This window comes from Urtica dioica, chromosome 4 (assembly GCF_054948205.1).
Source record: "Urtica dioica subsp. dioica isolate 48M chromosome 4, U.dioica_male_clone48M_v1_H2, whole genome shotgun sequence".
Taxonomy (NCBI): domain Eukaryota; kingdom Viridiplantae; phylum Streptophyta; class Magnoliopsida; order Rosales; family Urticaceae; genus Urtica; species Urtica dioica.
In genome coordinates, this window is record NC_142759.1 from 6519123 (window position 1) to 6540081 (window position 20959).

General features: G+C 35.7%; 4 protein-coding genes across 5 annotated transcripts; 1 reads left to right on the plus strand and 3 right to left on the minus strand.

The window, feature by feature from the left end:
* Positions 1-1292: 1292 nt before the first annotated feature.
* Positions 1293-4431, minus strand: LOC149399781 (putative prolyl 4-hydroxylase 10). 2 transcript variants are annotated; one of them, XM_089612247.1, is made up of 8 exons: positions 3986-4431; positions 3458-3539; positions 2986-3083; positions 2762-2859; positions 2504-2633; positions 2216-2403; positions 1959-2041; positions 1293-1674 (listed from the first exon to the last, which is right to left on the minus strand). In XM_089612247.1, exons 1-7 carry the CDS (start codon positions 4192-4194, stop codon positions 1968-1970), a joined length of 879 nt encoding a protein of 292 aa, XP_089468373.1. In that variant the 5' UTR covers positions 4195-4431; the 3' UTR covers positions 1293-1674; positions 1959-1967. The 2 variants fall into 2 exon arrangements, with proteins under 2 accessions (XP_089468373.1, XP_089468372.1); XM_089612246.1 differs by having other exon boundaries at positions 3458-3542; positions 3986-4424.
* Positions 4432-8402: 3971 nt separating this feature from the next.
* LOC149399782 (Big1) lies at positions 8403-9981 on the minus strand. The gene is made up of 3 exons (XM_089610919.1): positions 9579-9981; positions 9092-9219; positions 8403-8680 (listed from the first exon to the last, which is right to left on the minus strand). Exons 1-3 carry the CDS (start codon positions 9792-9794, stop codon positions 8533-8535), a joined length of 492 nt encoding a protein of 163 aa, XP_089467045.1. The 5' UTR covers positions 9795-9981; the 3' UTR covers positions 8403-8532.
* Positions 9982-10336: 355 nt separating this feature from the next.
* Positions 10337-11067, minus strand: LOC149399783 (methionine-S-oxide reductase). The gene has a single exon (XM_089610920.1). It carries the CDS (start codon positions 10941-10943, stop codon positions 10524-10526), a length of 420 nt encoding a protein of 139 aa, XP_089467046.1. The 5' UTR covers positions 10944-11067; the 3' UTR covers positions 10337-10523.
* An 853-nt stretch (positions 11068-11920) lies between these two features.
* On the plus strand, positions 11921-20334 carry LOC149399784 (Tetratricopeptide repeat (TPR)-like superfamily protein). The gene is made up of 19 exons (XM_089611314.1): positions 11921-12178; positions 12295-12369; positions 12673-12792; positions 12864-12904; positions 13023-13234; positions 13327-15137; positions 15334-15528; positions 15637-16230; positions 16391-16626; positions 16734-16944; positions 17077-17232; positions 17306-17463; positions 17534-17726; positions 17845-18221; positions 18420-18600; positions 18692-18903; positions 18976-19633; positions 19715-19793; positions 19870-20334. Exons 1-19 carry the CDS (start codon positions 12176-12178, stop codon positions 20040-20042), a joined length of 5685 nt encoding a protein of 1894 aa, XP_089467440.1. The 5' UTR covers positions 11921-12175; the 3' UTR covers positions 20043-20334.
* Positions 20335-20959: the final 625 nt, after the last annotated feature.

The window sequence follows — 20959 nt, forward strand, 5'->3', positions numbered from 1 at the left end:
TATATTTCATTCTACATTTGTTTTCAAATCAATGCATTTTTTTAATGTAAAATTTTATGCAAATGTGAGACATTTTCACTAAAAAAATATGGAAGGGGAATATAAGCATACCAATCTCAAAGTAGGAGCAACAAATGTCATTTGAGGACGTTCTCGATGAAAAACGACAAAAAAAAAAAAAAAAAAAACAACTTTTTCTCGAAAATGAGCGCTGCTGTCAAGGGTGTATATCTTTTGTAAGTCTCTTTGATTGATTTGTAGGATCACAAGCAAACTCTCTTTATTTACTTTTTATTTTATAAGTATGAAGTTGACATGTATTGTTCTTCGAAGTATTATGTTTTCTGCTCAGCGTGAATGATATAAACAAAGCTTAAGCTAATTTTTTTTTTCCTTTCACATTCAAACAACACATTCGAGTGACTAGAGAATGTGAAATCTTGACCAATTTTCGAAAAGGATTTAGTCCCATTAACTATATTCTAGGGACTAAATTCTAATACCAGGAAACAAAGGATGGCCAAAAGGAAAAGAGACGAGGCTTCTTTGACAGATATGAGTGAAGATAAGCCTGTTTAGTTTTGTCCGACCTACAAACTTCTATGAGAGAGAACTTAAACAAGAAGCCGCAGCGATCGGAATAAACTTTTGACTAGGCTCTGAGGACCATGAGTGGCAGCCCTTCTCGACGAGGTTGAGGAGTTTTTCCAAGTTTGCGGACCAAGAGTTTAAACAAATTGAAACACCTAACAAACTTCAAACCACAGTTATAAACGTATATAATTTGTTTATAATTCTAAACAGCATCGTAAAAGAAAATATGACTCAACATTGTTTCAACTTTTATTTAGTTTTTATTTTTATTTTTTATGATATAATTCAATAAATTCTTTATAAAATTAAGAGATTGCTTATTTTGGCAAATGTATTTAGTTTCTTGTGTGATAGATCAAGACTATTTGCGCTAAAAAGCCTAGACTAAAATGGCTAGCTGGCTAAAAACTATGAAACGTTGACTAAAATGAAAAACTGATAATAATTAACAGCCATAATTCAGCATCCGATGGCATAAAAAAATTCCGAAATGAATAATCATGCCCAAAAAATTACTAATACCGCTACCACCCCCAAATATACGGTAAATCAAGGCAGTGATATAAATAAATAAATAAAAGCCGTTCATATACATACATCATATATGTATCTAAGAGGCGGTGATGCCGGGGTTACCGAAGCGGAGCCCCCGAATGCCAAAAAAACAGGTAACCATTCAGTGGTTTATAACGCAAAGGTGAACAAAAGAAAAGACATTAAAATTGGTCCAAAAAAAGAACAGTACAGCTTACCTTTCAAATACAAGCTCTTCTCAAGGAAAATATCCTATCATCAGGTTCGATACCTAAAGGCCTATTGGAAGCTCAGGAACTTTAAACAGAGGATGTATCTAAGGTATTCCTTATTATATTATGCGGTGGTTTCGTAACGATATGCAAGTAAATGTGAGAGTTAGCAGAGCCACAATATACACCAAATTTAGAGGCACGTATATGCTATATTGCAATCCCTATCCAGTAAAATAAATAAGAATCGATGATGTGAAGGTCAATTGGCTACCGCTCTTGCTCTTGCTTTGACTCGGACAAAACTGTAACAATTGTAACTCCTCGTAACGACCTGAAAGAGATGATCAAGCTGGGATTTAAGGATAGTTGAAAGTGTGAACATCGTCAGGATTGTAACTATATTCACACACAAGTTATTGAGTTCCACATGAAGGGAAAAAAATAACTAAAAGGAAAGACATAAAATCTCATCTAAATACTCAACTGCATATATCTCTGATAAAGAAATCGAATCAAGCATAACATAATTGCAGGTAAAATTATCATGGCCTAAAAACTCGGACACTAGTGATGCCATTTAATCCCCAATTCTGTAGATCTGTATATGCCTCTTACCCTTATCAATTATGCTTTGTATTCACCGACGCGCATCCATTTCGTACTCGACCACTTATTGCCTACGATCACAGGGCATCCCCCTGAAATTTAATTCAATGTCAGAATTAAAGTCTGCCAATCAAAACATTTTGTTCAAGAATTGCCGATAGGCTCACTTCTTCCATATTAAAAAAAACATAAAAACAAATCTTATAAAATAAAAATTAGAGGATTGAGAATCTTGAAGCATAAAATGCCAAGGAAAACTGACTAACCATGTAAACTGGAGGAGTCGAGAGACGCATCGGGCTTCATGCTCCAGAAAAGCAATGCGTCGCCCATCTTGGGTTTGACAGAAAGACCTTTTTTGCCACACTCAGATAATTCATTCCACCAGGGCACAGAGCTAAAGTTTCCTTTTGCAGCAGGGAACACTGTCTCACCTCCTTCTTCGACATCTGACCTGTACGACCAAAGAGCCAACATTAAAAAAAATGGCTTTAAATTTATCCACCAAGTTGTAACACAAAACCCAACTTGCTGAAGACTTGCGAATCACTTACAGGTACATAAGAATTGTAGCCATGCGTTGACCTCCGTTCACAGTGTTGAAGTCATCAAGAAAGTAGTCATAGTGCGGCTCGTATTTCTGTCCAACTTCGTAGTGAAGAATTTGAAGTCCTTCTCCGTGTTCTACGTAGTGATGAATAGTGATAAAATTGAAGAGTTAGGAAAAGGTTACAACCATGGCTTCATACTGTGAAGTTTAAATAATTTTTTTTATAGGGGGGAAAATTCAGAGGAGAAGCGCAATTACTAACCTACGGGAATAAAGGTGAAATCAGCAATTCTTTTCTCAATAGTCCTTATTATTTTATCACGTCCTCTGGGTAGGAATGTTCCAGAGCTTGTACGTACCCTATTTACATATGCGTATGATAATTAGAAAATGGAATAGAAACCAGAAAGATTAGGGATGCTATACTCATTTCTGTGGGTAAATCAACATCTTTAAGGACAATAGGAATAAAGCCAAGAAACCCACCTGCTATCCCTGCTCTTCCCAGTTTCACTATCAACAACAGTTGATTTTGTCATATGAGGCTTGGCAAGACTAATCAGATACTCACATTCCTCTTTGGTCTGCCAAAATTAGTCAACTATCAGCATTGAGAATTTAAACTAAACAAACCCTGAACACACAAATGACTGCCGACCGGCTTAAACACAAAACTAATAAAAACGCATCATTCAGAACAAAGTTATTTGTGATGCAATATTCTCAATCATAGCACACAACACAAAATCGGCGAAAAATTTCTGAGAGACATGTAACATAAGCATAAGGCATCAGGTCTCAAAGAAAACCAACACAATTCTCGAAGACCTAAAAACCTAAAGGGTGTTGTAAATCAATTTGAACAAAATTCATGACAGTCTTGTCATCTCGTAAAATTAAGATAAAAAATAAAATAAAATAAAATTCTATACAAGAAATTAGATCTTGAGAGGCTGACCAAGAAATTGTGATAAACAAAAGCTCTAGGCTCCCAAGAGATGACCTCGACCCACCGCTCACCATTTCCCTCGTCTCCATCACTTCTGTCAACGAAGTGAAAGAAAAATATTCTTCAATCACCAAATCAATATCCAATTCAACCAAAAACGAGGTATTTATTGTTTCTTAGGCTTGAAAGTCCAACCAAAGACCTCACACTTTTAACGTAAACAACCATCAAAACTAAATATCAATTGGAACAACGAAAGATTTCACTGTCTAATTTAAAACATGTTATAATCATCAAATCAGCATTGAATTGTACCAAAAATAAACAACCAGAACTATAAACTAAAACCAGACCTCCAAATCGATTTTCAACCATTGCTTATCATAAGGATGTATATTCCTAGAACATATAGAAACGTATTTACAATTGACCACGCAATAAACTGACTACAATCACATTAGTCAACGTAATTCTAAACGATTCGATATCAATATGGCGATCACATAATCTCCAACCGAATTTGGTCAAATCACTTACCTATCGGAGTTCTTGCGCACAATGGAGCTGAGATCGTTGGCCTTGCGAGAGTCGCCGGAGCTGCTCGGAACCGAGAGAATTCCGAGAGAAACGAGGACGAGAGCGACGACGCTGCAGAGAATGAGCATCGCGAAGATCATCGTCGACGGAGACATCGACGACGACGACGATTTTCGGCCAGGGAGACGAGACTGCCTCAGCTTCGCCATTGTTGACCAGCCGAGAGATCTCCGAATTAGCAACCCTCGTGATTTCGATCCACAATGAAGATCCGGAAGCAGGAAAAATGAAAACGCAGCGAAACAATTACGCTTTTGTTTATCCAAAATACGCGATTACAGCTTTGTTTTTTTATAAGAAAGTCTGTGTCGTGTGAGACTGCAACTCTCTCTCTCTCTCTCTCTAATAATTTTTAATTTTGTGAATAATTGAAAATCTGGGATTGTCTCTTACCTTACCTTACGGGAAGGCTTCTCAATCAATTTCCTAGTTCGGACGTTAAAAAAGGTGAAAATCTTCCATAAAAATTTAGAAAGAGATATAATTATATTTGAGATTAAAATTTCTTACAATATTGATTTTGAGATTTTATGTCATGCTACATTTGTTGTGATTTTTATTGTTTATGCTCTATCTCGCTTTGTAATGGACGTTTTTATGAGATAATGGGTGTTTTAATAAGCATGATTTTGGTGTATGAAAATATTTAAATTACCATTAATGAAAATTTTAATGTATCTATTATGTGATAACAACTAAAAACTACTTAAACGGTTTAATATTTGAATTAAATGTGTAGTATTCTTTTTTTTTTTTTTATATACTTGTACTAGGAAGTAGGAACACGTGTAGAAACAGTCTATTGCATCCGAGTTTGAGATCTCTCATCGGCGGTTGCTGGACTAACCGAGATTCAAGATCATTGAGCTAGATCAATAAGCGACAGTGAAATGTGGTAGAAATCGAAATTAATTACTTACAAGTTCTTTAATCTATTCGGCACCTTAACAATTTTGGTGTCTTGTTTTGGTCAATAATTATAAGATTTATTATTGAAATTGGTTGATGCTTCCTTACGGATTGTAAAGCGATATGTGAACTTTTTTACTCGTGTGTTAGTAAGAGTGTCAAGTTCTTATTTCATCAACATGTTTAAAAATAAGAGTTTGTTATAAGACTATGCACGATCCAAATTGGTCAAAAAATCAGATAGGATCGATCTAGCAGTTTTAAAAAAATCAAATGGGATCGGACCAAATAAGTGAAAACACTGGACTGATTGGTTAAAACGGTTTAGTCTTGTTTAGATCATTTTAGACTACACTTTTTTGGGTTGTTTTAGACCGACTTTTAAAAAAATAAAAAATTAGAAAAATAGCTAATTTAAACGTTTGATATTGCTAAATAGTCAACGTTTTGTAAATCTTAGGTAAATAGTCATTAATAATGACGTAACTTAATATATGACAGTGACTATTTACTTAAGACTTATATTTGTAAATATACGAAATTGGCTATGTATCTAATATTTACCAAACGTTGGCTATTTAGCAATATCAAACGTTTAAGTTGATTATTTTCCTAATGAACCCATATAAATAGTAATCGGTCACATATTTTTTATTTTCTATTTTTTTTAATATTGATCAGTGTAGTCCGATTTAGACGCAGTTTAAAAAATTTAGACTTTATCAAATCGTTTTAAAATACAAATTGGACAAGATTAGCAAAATTTCAAATCATTTAAAACCGGGTCTTTGGTCTAAATATTAATAATCGTTATCCGATTTATGGTTTTTCCGCCTTAATTTGTTCCTCTTAGACTTTAGATTTTCATGTTAGAAAACTTTACTTATTAATGAAGTTTCTTCTTTTGCTAAGAACAAAATTATTTAATTTGTAAAAGTTGAATAAAATGAGCTTGCACCCTTAAAAAAAGTGAAACATATCGGTAACAAATTATTCATTTAATTATTTTATCGTTAATTTGATCTTATTTTAGCAAATATATTAAGATTTTGTGATTTGTATACGGATCCATTGCTCTGATATGCAAAATTTACATTTTTCCTCTTGAATTGTCTTTCTGAAACAATCATATTTTGCCAATCTAACCGTAGATAATGACCCAAGGTCAATGCTCTTAACAAATTTTTTTTTTTTTTTATTTATTATTTATTTACGTGAGGTTAGGTAAATATGTACTAAGTACTAACCATTGATAGATTAGGGGTTGCAGTTTAGCTCCGTTTGTAGACTAAATTGAATGTATACCAATATGTATTTGACAAATTATCTTACAAGTAAAACAAAGTAATGACGCGTTGGTGAATTTTAGGTTGACTTTAAAAAATTATAAATAAGAATCTCGATTAAGAGTTTCAGTTAGACATAACCCTATTTAGATCCGTATTTATATATTTAATTATTACAAAATACAGGACACATGCGACTATGGGAAAGTTAGCTATAAGATAAGTTATACTACATATTTAATATATAAAATTTGGGTTATAATTTTAATCGAAAGTAATCATTAAACTTTGGGTGCTCTAGTTAACTAGCTTTTTTGAAGCACATAATTGTGAAATTCCAAAATTTTGGTAATATTTGGTAAATAACCAGCCCAACACATTCCCTGATGCAATAAGACAATATTGCTCTCATTTTTAATTGCCCCCTCATTCTTTGCCGAAAATAATTTAAACAATAAAAGATTACCATTTATCCCTAAATACATGGTTACGGTTACATTTAACAATTAATAGTTATTACCGATTTTTTATACATTGTTAAAAGAAAAAACCATAAACCATATACTAAGAAAATCTTTTTGCAGTTATTACCGATTATTATTATTTGTGCTCTTGTTGTTTTTAACATATGTTCATGACTAAAATTGTGGAGAGAGAGAGAGAGAGAGAGAGAGAGAGAGAGAGAGAGAGAGAGGAAACAATAGATTAAAAAAAATCATTCTAATAACTAAATAATAAGACTAAAGTTTGTATGATAAAAAGAATGAGACAATGGTCGAATCATCAAAATGGCTAGTTAGTAATGAAAAAAAATTGAAATGTGACTAGAAGCTTAGAATGAAATTTTGATGTTTCACTAGCCTTAGTTTATTTCAATTTTCTTAAACTATTTTAAACAGTTTATTCTTTTTCAAAAACGATAAATAATTTTTTTTTTGTTAATTTTTAATAATTGAAAATTTTACATAAAAAATATTTAATCCGCTAATTTTAACTAAAAAATATAGTTACAGACTAATTGAGATAAATTTATTCTACTAAAAAAATTAAGATATAATCAAAAGGTGATCATGAACAAAACCACATATTAACATGCTACTAACTAAAAAATGTATTACCACAGAAGAAATATGACTAAACGTGGGCAAAAATAGAAGAGACCAGCGTATTAAAATCAAAACTAAAACATAATAGAAGAGAACCAAAATTCTCTTCCGTTCTATTTGAAAGACTAGAACTATAGTATAAACAAAAAATTTTATGTTTCTCAGAACAGCGGATTAAAATCAATAGTATCAACTTTATTATTCCACGACATAATTTTTTAAAAAAAATCTTAATGTGCATTCTAAAAAATTATCAATTATACAAACATCCAAATATTGATAATATACTATTAACCATACGACCAATAGTGTAATACCATACCAGTGGTACCTAGGATAGTCTAGTGGTAATTCCACATCACCTTCTGTGTGAAAGTCGTGGGTTCAATCCCCACTGCAGCAAAGCTGCCTTAAAAAAAAAAAAATAGTGTAATACCATACCAACGAAGTTCGAACAACATATATACCAATATCACCGGTATAATTTTATGTAGACCGAAGTCACCCCAAAATTTGAAAGTATTCATACTTTAATAGCCAACTTAAAAAAGATGACGAATTTCAAATAATTGATTTTTTTTCTTAAAAAAAATAATAATAGCAATAATTACTTTGATAGATCATGTAATCAAAAGTTGATCATAAGGATTGCGTTAGTGTTATAACTTTTTGTTTTCATACATAATAAACTCTACTTTTTAATATTATTTTACAACTAAAGAACATTCAATACTTCAAGACAAATTGAAAGAAGTTAGTCTTTAAATTTTAATCAATTTCTTATATATATACGTAAATGAGGATTTAACCATCAACCGGTCAAACATAGTATAAATGATCAACCTGAAGAAATTGTCTCCGAAAGTAGTTAGAGATAAAGTAGATAATTTAAAAACTAAAAACACTGGTAGATAAAGAGCGAGTTTTTAATTAAACTTTGAATCTAATTAGTAGTTTACTTTTTGCTTTAAATACTTAGCCTTGCGTACCATCATCATCGTTGATCTTATCCTTACTATTATCTGCAAATAAATAATTTGTGACAATCATAAACTCAAAACAATAATATGTGACAATCACAACCTTGGTCAATTTGGAATAAAAATTGTGACACAAGCAATCAAGGAACAACCATAAACAAAGTGCGTGGACAATAAATTGATGTGTGGTTCGGGTTTATTTTCTTCTAAAAGACGCCGAGAGAGGTCGGATAGAGAGGAGCGCTCGGCTTGAAGGAGAAACGATTTGGTACGAAATTTGAAGCTCGTCGATTCGGAAGATTGTTGGACCCAATAGCTGGTTGGTTCAAGTACGCGTACTTGCTTTTTGTCCACCTTCATATTTATTTCTCCATATATTTCATTAAATACATACATTATGTATGAATTTTGTAAGAGTCCATTAGTTAAATAATTGTGCGAAAGTGTCAGAGTTGCCACAATTTGAAAAATAACTTGCAAAAAGTCCAAACTATCTAAAAAAATACCCTTACAGTTAACTGATTGAGAAATTAGAAAATAAAGGCGACACTTCTTTTGTCCTTAATATATTCACAAAACATTTTTTTTTTCTTTCAAATCAGTAATTAAGATAATACACTAAAAACAAGTAAAATGATAATCAAAACTAAACAAATGAAAAAAAAACTCCAGCTATTTTGCAAATCAATAAAGTAATATTTTCAGTATATAATATGCCATGTAAATGAAAATATATATAGATAGATATGTTTGTGTTACACTTACCAATCCTTTATTCCTACGCGGACCTCTTTGTCACGCTCGTCCTTGTCGTCGTTCTTCTTCTCATCGTCCTCCTTGGCATGTCCTTCAATGTTATCCAATGACTCTATAAAGCATTTGTAATCTTCTTCCTATATATATACACACCGTTGCTAAAATGTGAAGAAGGTCTTGTTCGTTCTTTTGTAGAGCACAAGTTGGGAATGTCTTATTCTTTAACATGTTATTCACTCCCAAATACACCATGATCGTCATAAAACCAATGTCAATCAAGTGAAAAGTGTTCCTGATGAGTTGGTCTATTCACTGACAATTTCGTAGTTTAATAACTAGTCTTATTAAATCATCAATTTAACTTTCTATTGTTAATTAACTTTAAATCTTGCTCAACCCTTTCCGAGTCAACATCATGACTATGCATTATTTTTCGATCTGAATGAATTATTTTGAATACTTGACAAAACTTGCGATTTTTATCCTCAAAACTTACCGAAAGATTCCGAGCTCTAATACGCGCAGCAGCTTTGATGGCAGCCAGAAGATGGTCCTCTTCATCGACACGCTTTTGCCTCCAAAACTCGGAAATCTCTCGCTTCGTCACACTCTCCGTCACTGTTTTCTTAGCCCAAATCCTTGGAAGCGGCGGCGGTGGCGGAGATTTCAGAGTTTCGACGCAGATTCCGATACTGTCCTGTGTCTTCTTCATGGTGTATCTCTGTCTGCTTGAGTTTTAGACTTTAGATCTCACAAGCTTTAACAGAGATATAAATAAACATCCAAGAGAGACAATCCCATGATATGAGCTAGAGCTGAGATTTGACTACCATTTACCTACCCACAAGAGCTACTAATCCAGTCCAACCTAACTTTCAAGTTAGGACTCACAATAGAAATGAAGAAAACAAAATCACTGCATTATAAAAACTTAATTTAAAGGTACATAAATACAAACGTAAAGTTGACTAGTAGTTGCTTGCAACTTGACAGCCCAAAGAAGGGATGCTAAGCAGATATGATAATTAGAGCATGGTATTGAAGATCGGCTTGCTTTTCTATTAAAAAAACATGAGAAGCAAACCCAACTCAAGAACTCCATAAGCAAGTTATCTTCATTTCAATTCAAGTCCGTATATTAACACCATGAATTATGTATCTCCAACGTGAAAATCTTTGGATTGTAATTGCTTTCTGCAGATGAATTAACGAGTTCAGGTCAAGAAAAAACAAGCAAACACATGAATTGCAGAGTCAGAGTTAGAACCGAGTAAATATTCAATAATAATATTCAGTATTCTCTAATATTGATCGACAAAGCAAACAAATCCAATACAAACCTCGTTAAACTGTATAGAAGAGAAACATTACTACTGTATGTCAGATTTCATATATTTACATAACTTTTAAACAGAAACCCTAAATCTCTGGTCAACTCAATTCACTTCAGCTGATCGGTGAGCTCCGAATCGGAAATCCTAAGAGCCTTGATCTTGAATCTATATCTTGGAGCCCGAGGGATAACCTGACTCGGACCGAAGTGAAACTGACCCGGACCTTCCATCATCGGAGGACCGTCGTCGTAGACGTGACCGACGAGGTATCCACAGTTACCGCACTTGATCTTCGTTCTATTCCTATGGATTCCCCAGTAATCCAGTGTCTCGAAGAAAGGCATGATCTTGTCCTCCTTCTCGAACCGGAGCTTGTTCTCCTCAGAGGCAGGGACGGCGGAGAAAGAGAGAGTTCCTTTGTTGCCGGCGTCGAATTGGAATCCCGCGGGAAAGAGGTTGGCGGCGCGGAGACCGAGATCCGTATCGCACTCTCGGCAGGTGTAGGTCGGAGAAATATGAGACGCCATTGATGATCTTGATTCTAAGCTTTTGAGCGATAGTTAGGGTTTTCAATCGATGCAATCGACAAATTTCATTAACTAATTGGTTTTTACTTAATGAAGTTGTCAGAATTTAATCAGATTAATATTGTTTCCCCATTTTGCCCTTAGAAAAACGCGCTAAACGCTCTACGACGCTCTAATTATATATATATATATATATTTTTTTTTTTTTTTGGTGTCGTATGAAAGGTATCAGGTATCACCTTTCTTTTCTTGTAAAAATTTCATTCGTTTGCCCCCTAGCCCCTACTTGGAAATTAGCCCCTACTCTAAATAATGTCCTTTATTTATGTAATTTTATATTATCTGTAGTGTATTATATTTATATAATAGGAAAACTAAAACAGTCTTGAAAAAAAAAAGGAAAAAAATTGGCATATAAAAATGTGAATAAATAAAATTGAATAATTAATTGAAACATAAAACGAATTTTATTTTATCCGCAAAACAAATAGAAACAAACTTGAGAAGAGAGAACTTGACGTAATTTCTGAAAACGAATCATAAAAAATAAAATAAAATTAAAAATCTGCCATTATAAAAAAAAAAACGAGTTATAAAATAGAAGATCAAATCAAATTAATAAAACTGCTTAATAAAATGAAAATAGCTAGTTATTTAAGAATAATGAAAGATTCATTATTTTTCACAACCGCTTTAAATAGTGATTTTTCTATAAACTGTAATATTTGTCATAATATACATAATTTTATGATAATTCCATAATAAAGTCTACGAAACCCATTTTTATATGAAGATTTATTGAAGAGAAATCCTAGTTTAAAAACTATCTGACGAACTTTCGTCAAAAAAAAAAAAAAAAAAAAAACTATCTGACGAACTCTATCATAAAAAAAAAAAACTATTTTTTTTAAGCAAAAAAAAAAAAAACTAATTTTTTAAACCTAATATGAATTTCATAACTGGTCACCTAGTTCACTGGTAGGTTTGTCAGGTTTCTCTTTTTTTTCCGAAAATTAAAGAATCACTGGGGAAGAAAATCAATGACATGAAACATAACGACGTCGTCTAAGTCTTCTCTGCCAAGCGTCTTCATCGGAATTCATGTCTTCTTTCTCGTTCGCGGTTCACAATCACGAACTTGGCCCTAATTTACTTCACCAATTCTTGATTCGAAAATCACTATAACACTGAAGCCCGAATCCGCAACCACGAAACCAATCAAAGCTACCGCAATGGTAATGTTTTTTTTTATCTTTTTTTTTTCGCGCTTCTTTCCTTTTCTTTTTTCGTCAATTGAAAACTTCCTTCTTCTTGGCTTTCATTGTCTCACAAACTTTGTTTGCTTTGTAAGTTTTCGATCTCGGCCATCAACGACACCGATTCCAAAGGCAACTGGGAACCCTTAGCTCCGACCAAAGAAGCTCAGGCATCTCTCTCTCTCTCTCTCTCTCTCTCTCTCTCTCAGCTTAATTTTGTTCCATTCAGAAGTGGATCTTTTTTTTTCTTCTTTTTTTTTTAACATTGTAAAAAGAGTGGTATATCAATTTTTATAGCCACTAGTACATGTGAGTTCTTAAGGTAACTTGATTTCCCAATATATAGACAATGCAGAAAATTTCACCAATATATGAGTATTTGGATTTGCCTGGTTGAATTTTGGTTAATCTTTTTAAGTTGTAAAAACTAATTTGAATTGTGAACACTGTTTTGTGTTTGGTAAAAACGCCAGGAATTTCGTCTGTCTCAAACTTATCATGAAGGACTCCTAAAGTTTCAAGATAAAGAATACGAAAAGGCCCGCGAGCTCTTAGAGTCTGTCTTAAAAGATCCTCTAATGGAAAATGCCCAGGTGATACTTCGTTTCGCACTTATTTTTTTAATATATATTTTTCTTTTATTAATATTCGCGTTGATATGCAGGTTGATGGAAGTGCCAGTGATGGGCATCTTCTGCAACTCAGGTTTGTATATATCCTATGCTTATTGTTTGCGAATTTCGAAAAAAAATTTCCGTAGGAAGAAAAGACAAAAACAGTTGTTATAATGTGCTTGCCTAATCACTGATGTTGGTCACTACAGATTTTTAGCATTGAAGAACCTTGCCTCTGTTTTTCTTCAACAAGGTTCCTCGCAGCATGAGAATGCTCTGCAGTGTTATCTCCAAGCCGTGGAGATTGATGAAAAAGATTCAGTCATATGGAACCAGCTTGGAACGTTATCGTGCTCTATGGGCGTACTGAGTATTTCGCGTTGGGCATTCGAGCAAGGGCTCATATGTAGCCCTAATAATTGTGAGCGAGATTCTTTTATCATCTAAATGTGTTACGCTTGCACATGCTTTTTATTTATCGACAAACTTGCGAAATTTTGTCTTGTTGTTTAGGGAACTGTATGGAGAAGTTATTAGAGGTCCTAATTGCCATTGGAGACGAAGTTTCTTGTCTCTCTGTTGCCGAGCTGATTTTGAGGCACTGGCCATCGCATTCTCGTGCCTTGCACGTCAAGAAAACCATTGAAGATCCAGAGCCAGTTCCGTTTGCTCCTAAAGGCATAGATAAGTTGGAGCCCAGACATGTCCGCCTCAAATTCCGCGATAAGAGAAAATCAACCGACGAGGGCATTGCGCATAAAAAGCCGAACCGGAACTTAGAGCTACACCTGAAAGAAGCTTCCTGGGTAAGTCTTGCTGAATCACTCTTGGATGTCTTACTTCAAGCATCCGGATCCGAGGATGTCAGGCTAGTTATTAGGCTACCGTCTGGTTCGGAAAACACTGCTGGAGGAAAAGGGACTAACGTAACTTCTTATGATGACTCTAATATGGAAATATCGAATGTTGGAAAAGAGAAAGACTTGAATATTTTCGAAGAACAACCGCAAGAACGGAGAAGTAGTCGTCTTGAAAGACTGAGGAACCGGAAGCCAGAAAAAGAGGATCTAGATTGTGCTAGTGAAAACAATAGTAGTAATATGAATGACAACAAAAACCAATCTAAGCTTGTGAGGAAGTACCTAGAACCCTTTGTTACTGATGAAACTGCAAAGTGCAGTGAAAATGGTTCAGGTGATTGGTCTACTTCACGTCGTGATCCGTGTGATACCGAAGTTTGTGAGTTTGTTACGAAGAATACAAATAATTTTGGGGCTTATCACATGAGTTACTTATTATTGGAAGCTGTGGCAGTTAGAGGCCTCGTGTATCGGGATGGGTTCATTAAATTCTTGGACTTGGAGAAAATGACACGGCATTGGGCGAAGGAAAGGACCCCCGAGTGTAATCTTTTTCTCTCTGAGCTCTACCATGACCTTGGGTCTTCTTCCTTGGATGCTTCTAGAGTAACCGAAATGATGTCAGAGGCGTCGTATCATGTTTGCAAAATTATAGAGTCGGTCGCTTTAAATTATCCTCATCAGTTGAGCTCTAGAGGAAGTGATGAAGGTTTAGCCAGTGACTCTAATCACCAACATTCCCTGGAAGATAGCTTGTCTTTGGTCCACAACAACTCCTTCTGGGTCAGATTCTTTTGGTTGAGAGGAAGATTGTCTTTATTGGATGGCAACAAGGAAAAAGCCCACGACCAATTTACTATTTCTTTGTCACTTTTAGCGAATAAGAAAACTGCCAATGACGACTCTCAGTGTGTAATACACCTCCCCCACATGAAGATCTTCAAAGAGATAACAATGGATAGGGTTCTCCACCAAATTAATATTTTGAAGGTAGATTTTTTAATGGAGAATAAGACTTTGTCCGAGATGATGGAGAAAGAAATGTATATGGAGTGCACGACCTTGCTTGCTCCGCTCGTATTGTTGCCCAAAGATGTCTTTCTTGAGGCATTATACTTACCCAGTGCGGATATAGAAGGCGATGGAATTACTTCTCTTGAACTATCGGCTCTTGACATGTTACTAAAAGCTTGTGAAAAATTAAGGCCAATGGACATTGAGTTGTACTTGAAGTGTCATCGAAGAAAGCTACAAGTACTTGTGGCCATGGCTGAAAATGATGAATGTAATGCTTCTTGTAAATCCCTGCATCTGAAGTCAGGACCAAAGGCAGTTTCTGTATCCGATACAGAAATAAAAGATAGTCCCGGAAAGAAATGGAATATTTTGGTGTTTGAGGAAGTAAAGTCTATATCTAAATGTGCCTCACAAATTAAGAAATACATTGATTCATCCGGAGATTCTGTAAGTGCTCTCTCTCTCTCTCTCTCTCTCTCTCTCCGCTGCTACTTCCTTTTGCTATGATCATTAAAATGCTATAGCTTATCTTGTAACATCGTGTAATGAACATTGTTTGTGATTGATCTAAGCTAAGTTGGTGCTATCACTTGCATTCTATATTTTTTGCTTGTTTTTTATTCGTACTAATTTATGGTTATAGGAGAGCATTGTTGTTCCCACAAGCAGCATAAGTGATGTTCAGTCGTTACTGTTATCGGTCATGTGCTCTGTTGCTGGCAAGAAATCTTCTGGGTTTATAATTGCGGACAAAACCGAAAGAAATTGTTTTATCGTGGCATCAGCTGCACTATGCAAGCTTCAACATCTCAACCTTATAACACCTGTTCAAACTCAAGTAAGCGAGTCTATAAATAATTTGTCTGCGGATAGCTATATATGGTAAACTATTGGATTCGTTATTAATATTGTTTTCAACTGTGATTTCCCCGATTTGGTATCTCAGGTTGACTTCATTGTTGCGACGCACGACATGCTAGCCGAGTTCGGGCTCTGCTGCGCTGGAGAAGACGGTTCAGGGGAAGAGGGGTTATTTCTCAAATTTTCTATAAAGCATCTTTTAGCATTGAGTATGAAGCTTAAATCCAACTCCAGCTCCTTAAACGAGGAAACAACTGAGAGCAGTGATGAGCCTCTAAGCTCAAAGATGCCTCTGGATGATGCAAAGTCAGAGACGCGTGTGGAAACCAGTGCCACGGAGGAGGCTTCTAAAACACTAGATAAGGACTCCGTGAAAGGTAGTGAGGCAGAGAACAGTAATACTTCCGGTGAGAAACTCAAAACGGGTGGAAAAGAATGTGAACAATCGAGTGAAGGTTCGCCTGAACTCACTGAGGACGAAAAGGAGGAACTTGAGTTGAGAATTGATACCGCCTTAGATCAGTGTTTTTTCTGCTTATATGGGCTCAACATTAGATCTGATTCATCCTATGAAGATGATCTAGCTACACACAGAAACACTTGCCGAGGAGATTATCAAACAAAGGAACAATGTGCTGATGTCTTTCAGTATATACTCCCGTGTGCAAAAGCTTCCTCGGTGAGCTCTCTATGTCTATCCATTGCATTCTTTCGCAGATCTTGCGGCTTCTATTTATGGTCTTATTTAATGTATATTATTTTCTTGTATTGAAAGGTGTCGCTTTAGGAATTGCATTCCGGCATTACTGATATTTTTGTTTTCAATTTTACTTTGCCAGAAAACTGGATTGGTAAAACTTCGCAGGGTACTAAGAGCGATACGCAAACATTTTCCAGAACCTCCTGAAGATGTTTTAGCTGGAAACCCAGTGGAGAAGTTCTTAGATGATCCCGATTTGTGCGAAGATAAACTTTCAGAGGAGGCTGGCTCTGATGGGTTTCTTGAAACAATAACAAAGGTGTTACTTCCCAAGTCGGGAAGTTTTAAACAGCACAAGATGTCGTTAGTGGGGAGGTTTTCAATTTCGCCACTTCCAATACTTTTTCAACTGTAGTAGCGACGACAGGTTATTTCATACCCAAGTCAACATTTGACGTTTTTTTTTTTTTTTTTTTTTGCAGCTCTGAGCCATACATGGAGATCTACAGAAACTTGTATTATTTTCTTGCCCTGTCTGAAGAAATGAGCGCAACTGATAAATGGCCCGGATTTGTACTCACCAAGGAAGGGGAAGAGTTTGTGCAACATAACGCAAAACTTTTTAAATATGATTTATTGTACAACCCTCGACGGTTTGAAAGTTGGCAACGTCTTGGTAATACATATGACGAGGTGAGCTTTGTTAACGCCTTGTTATCTTCGAGTTTTGTAATCGGAAAAGTCCAGTATCTTTTTTAAATTTTTGTTGATTTTGTTGCCTAATAATCCATGTAAAACTTCCTTCCTTTGTCATTGTGGAAATAGGAGGTGGACTTGTTGCTGAACGACGGAAGCAAACACATCAATGTGGCGGGATGGAGAAAGAGTGACACACTTCCGCAGAGAGTCGAGACAAGTCGAAAGAGAAGCCGACGATGTTTGCTTATGAGTCTCGCTTTGGCAAAGACATCAACTCAACAGGTGTTTTTTGTCGGACATGTGCTGTATTGTTTCTTAAGTACAGGCAATAACACGAGCAAATTTTATTTTGTAGTGTGAGATCCACGAGTTATTGGCGTTGGTTTACTATGACAGCCTACAGAACGTGGTGCCGTTTTTCGATCAACGGTCTGCTGTACCTGTGAGAGACGCTGCTTGGGTTATGTGCTGTGAGAACTCAATGAGACATTTCAAAAAAGCATCTGCCCACACGTACGCTTTTCTTTCCTTGGTCCTTCAAAATTGTGAGTTATTTTTTATTTTATTTATTTTTATGGTACAGGCAAGATTGGTCTCATGCATACTATATCGGGAAACTCTGTGAAAAGCTTGGATTTTCTATCGAGGTTTCGCTGTCGTATTACGAGAAAGCTATTGCTTTGAATCCCGCAGCAGTGGATCCTGTTTACAGAATGCATGCTTCGCGCTTGAAGAAGCTTTTTACATGCGGAAAACAGAATCTAGAGGCTTTCAAGGTTTTCTCTCACTTCTTTAGTCCCAACTAACATTTATTTCCTTTAATTTTTTTTTTTTCCAAGCTGGCTCAATTAATATATGAATATGTAATATATATATATATATATGGGTATCCAGGTGCTTTCACAATACTCATTCAGCCAATCAAAAAGGGATGCGGTGAGGGCTATTGTAGATAAGATTGACGCCGAGAATTCCCTGAAGGAGAAAACTGCAGAAGAAGACTCAGGGGAGATAAAGCATGAGGATTTACTGAAACTAGAGGTGTGGCGTATTCTTTACGGTGATTGTCTCGCAGCCTTGGAAGCCTGCGTTGAAGGAGATCTCAAACATTTTCATAAAGCTAGATATATGCTTGCTCAAGGTCTATACAAAAGGGGTGATAGTGGTGACTTGGATAGGGCTAAAGATGAACTCTCGTTTTGCTTCAAATCATCCCGATCGTCTTTTACGATAAACATGTGGGAGATTGATAGTATGGTTAAGAAGGGAAGGTAAAAAAAAAAAAAAAGACTCTTACTCTGAATTCCTGCTTCCATACTCTTGTACAGGAAATGCGAACAAAAAAATCGTATAAAGTGCTTTGGTTTGTATGAGTAGGCACACAATCTCTTGGCAGATTTGTTTGTATTGTCCTTAATCCCTTGGGTGCTTTTTCAGTTTCTATTTTGATGAGCTGTTTCTTTTTACAGACGCAAAACCCCTGGCATTACTGGGAGCAAAAAGATTCTCGAAGTCAACTTACCTGAAAGTTCCAGAAAGTTTATCACCTGTATTCGGAAGTACCTATTATTCTATTTAAAACTGCTGGAGGAGACTGGAGAAATCTCTACTCTTGAACGTGCCTATGTTTCTCTTCGAGCAGATAGAAGGGTAAACAATCCCCACTATATTTTTTTTGTAGTATTTTGATTAAAGTTAAACTCATATTTAAAACATCGTTATTTATTTATATTGTGTTCAGTTCTCATTATGCATTGAAGATCTTGTTCCAGTAGCACTTGGAAGATATGTCAAGGCCCTTGTTTCGTGTGTTCATCAACCTGAGAAGGTTAGCTCTGAGCAAATACTAGAGAAACTGTTCGCTTTGTTCATTGAACAAGGTAACATGTGGCCTGATATATGTGGCTTGCCAGAGATTAAGAGCCCAGAAACATCGGACACGACCTTATACGGGTACGTCTACTTTTTTCTGGACATGTTTCTGATTATTCATAGATGATTTGACATCGTTTCTAAAACTTGCAGATATCTCCATGAGCACATCACATCGTTGGAGAGAAACGGAAAACTGGAAGCACTCGAAGCGATAAACGAGAAGCTCCGTAAGCGTTTCAAGAATCCGAAGCTGTCGAATAGCAACTGCGCCAAAGTTTGCAGACACGCCTCGGTTGCTTGGTGTCGGGCTCTCGTGATCAGCCTCGGACAGATCACTCCGGCCCAGCCCAGCCTTGAGCCCCAACCAGACAGCGGTTCGGACACGAATCTATTGCTTTGCGTGGACCTGCAAACGGACGAGCTGTGGAGCTCCGCGTTCGAGGACCCGGCCCAGTTGAAAGCTCTCGAGACGAAGTGGAGACCGGTGCTGTCTAAACTCAAACGCTCGGTGGTTAAGAAAGCTTCAAACGAGAATTCGGAGACCGCATCGGCGTTGCTCAAATCGGCTTATAACTTTTATCGGGAGAGCTCTTGCGTTATGCCACCGTCTGGGGTGAACCTCTATCTCGTTCCGTCTTGGTTGGCCATGGAGAGCCAAGTCGAGCCGATTATGAACACAAACGCAAATGGTGTTGAGGTTCTCGATCTCAGCGTTCCGAGGAAGCTCATCTTGTGGGCATATACGCTGCTGCATGGTCGCCATGCAAACATCTCCCTGGTTGTCAAGCACTGCGAAGAAAGTTTGAAGGTTTAAAAAAAAAAAAAAAAATCAGAATAGTTTTTTATTTTATTTATTTTTTTAAAATGAAATTGATCTCGGGTTTTGCAGTCGAAGATGAGAAAAGGAGCTGGAACACCATCTACTCCGTCGTACTCGAGTGTACCCGGTTCCACAACTCCACAGACAGGTTTGAAAAACTGTCGTCTAAAAAAGACTGGTTTTTTGTCGAAATCGAGTGTTGACTTGTGGTGATGGGGTTTTAGGTGGAGCGAGAGATAGCGATGCGGAGGCTATGACGACGACGACGACACCACGGACGGGAGAGAGTCAAAAGGGTCTGTTTGTTGCTCCACAGCTTCATCACTGTAATAGTTTTGCAGAGAGGAGTAGTGCTGCTACGCCACATGAAGGGCCTGCTGATCAAGACAGAACCTGATTTTATCTTGATTTTTATCCTAATTAATTGTCAACCTTTCTCTACATAATTTGTCGTGATAGATATTGTATTATCACGCCTAAATTATGGTGAGCGGAAATCAGTTCAGGGTTCGTGTCTACCACGCTTTGTAACCACCGCCATTTGGCGTCTCTTCAATCAATTGTTTTCAACTTTAGGCTTTTTTGGAACCCAGAAAATACACTAGAGAGATTGAAAAGATGTGGGAAAAGGAAAGAAGGGGAAAAAAAAAAATCAAAATTCATTGTTTTGTAAGGAAGTCATCGAAAATGGGAGGGAAAAAAGATGAGTAATTGAGAAAATAGACAAAAAAAGTAGTTCCCGCATGTGTAAATTTGGATGTATTTCATTTTTCAATATATATTTATGAAAAATTGAATCCTCTCTTTATTTATACACTTTTTCTCCTAATTTTTCTCCTATTTTTATTTCCTTTTGTTAACATGAGGAAAATAAAAGGCATTCCATATCTTATTCGCTCATATTTTTTGGGTTCCTAACAGACCCTATTTGATACGAATTAGACAAATACAAAATTGCAATGGCAACATTTGAAGAAAAAAAAAATTAAATTAGCCAAATTATGTGATGCGGTAATGAAAATAAATTTTTAATCTTTGTCCGGTATTTATTTCAAAAAAAAAATTCTCGTAATTATCACTCTCTCCACTCAAAAAACTTTCTTTTACAACTTTTTTTTAGTTATTTTCGTAATCTCGTTTTCTAGTATTTTATTATAAGTTTTCATAATAAGATTTTTACAAAAAATACGCACATACAATAATAATAATAATAATAATAATAATAATAAATTTGTACAAAATAGCTAATTCTAAGTGTTTAATAAAATAGCCAAAGTTTCATATATTAGTTCATTCTAGCCACCTATAATATTG

What these genes read in the sequence shown, in the direction of transcription:
- LOC149399781 (XM_089612246.1), bottom strand. Translation starts at nt 4,194, where the DNA reads ATGGCGAAGCTGAGGCAGTCTCGTCTCCCTGGCCGAAAATCGTCGTCG. An exon ending in GGGAAGAGCAGGGATAGCAG is followed by an intron (nt 2,860 to 2,985) that starts GTGGGTTTCTTG and finishes ATATGTAAATAG; the next exon opens with GGTACGTACAAGCTCTGGAA. An exon ending in GCTACAATTCTTATGTACCT is followed by an intron (nt 2,404 to 2,503) that starts GTAAGTGATTCG and finishes TTGGTCGTACAG; the next exon opens with GTCAGATGTCGAAGAAGGAG.
- LOC149399782 (XM_089610919.1), bottom strand. Translation starts at nt 9,794, where the DNA reads ATGAAGAAGACACAGGACAGTATCGGAATCTGCGTCGAAACTCTGAAA. An exon ending in TTAGAGCTCGGAATCTTTCG is followed by an intron (nt 9,220 to 9,578) that starts GTAAGTTTTGAG and finishes GTATATATATAG; the next exon opens with GAAGAAGATTACAAATGCTT. An exon ending in CGCGTAGGAATAAAGGATTG is followed by an intron (nt 8,681 to 9,091) that starts GTAAGTGTAACA and finishes ATAAATATGAAG; the next exon opens with GTGGACAAAAAGCAAGTACG.
- LOC149399783 (XM_089610920.1), bottom strand. Translation starts at nt 10,943, where the DNA reads ATGGCGTCTCATATTTCTCCGACCTACACCTGCCGAGAGTGCGATACG.
- LOC149399784 (XM_089611314.1), top strand. An exon ending in CTCCGACCAAAGAAGCTCAG is followed by an intron (nt 12,370 to 12,672) that starts GCATCTCTCTCT and finishes TAAAAACGCCAG; the next exon opens with GAATTTCGTCTGTCTCAAAC. An exon ending in TTGGTAATACATATGACGAG is followed by an intron (nt 16,945 to 17,076) that starts GTGAGCTTTGTT and finishes TTGTGGAAATAG; the next exon opens with GAGGTGGACTTGTTGCTGAA.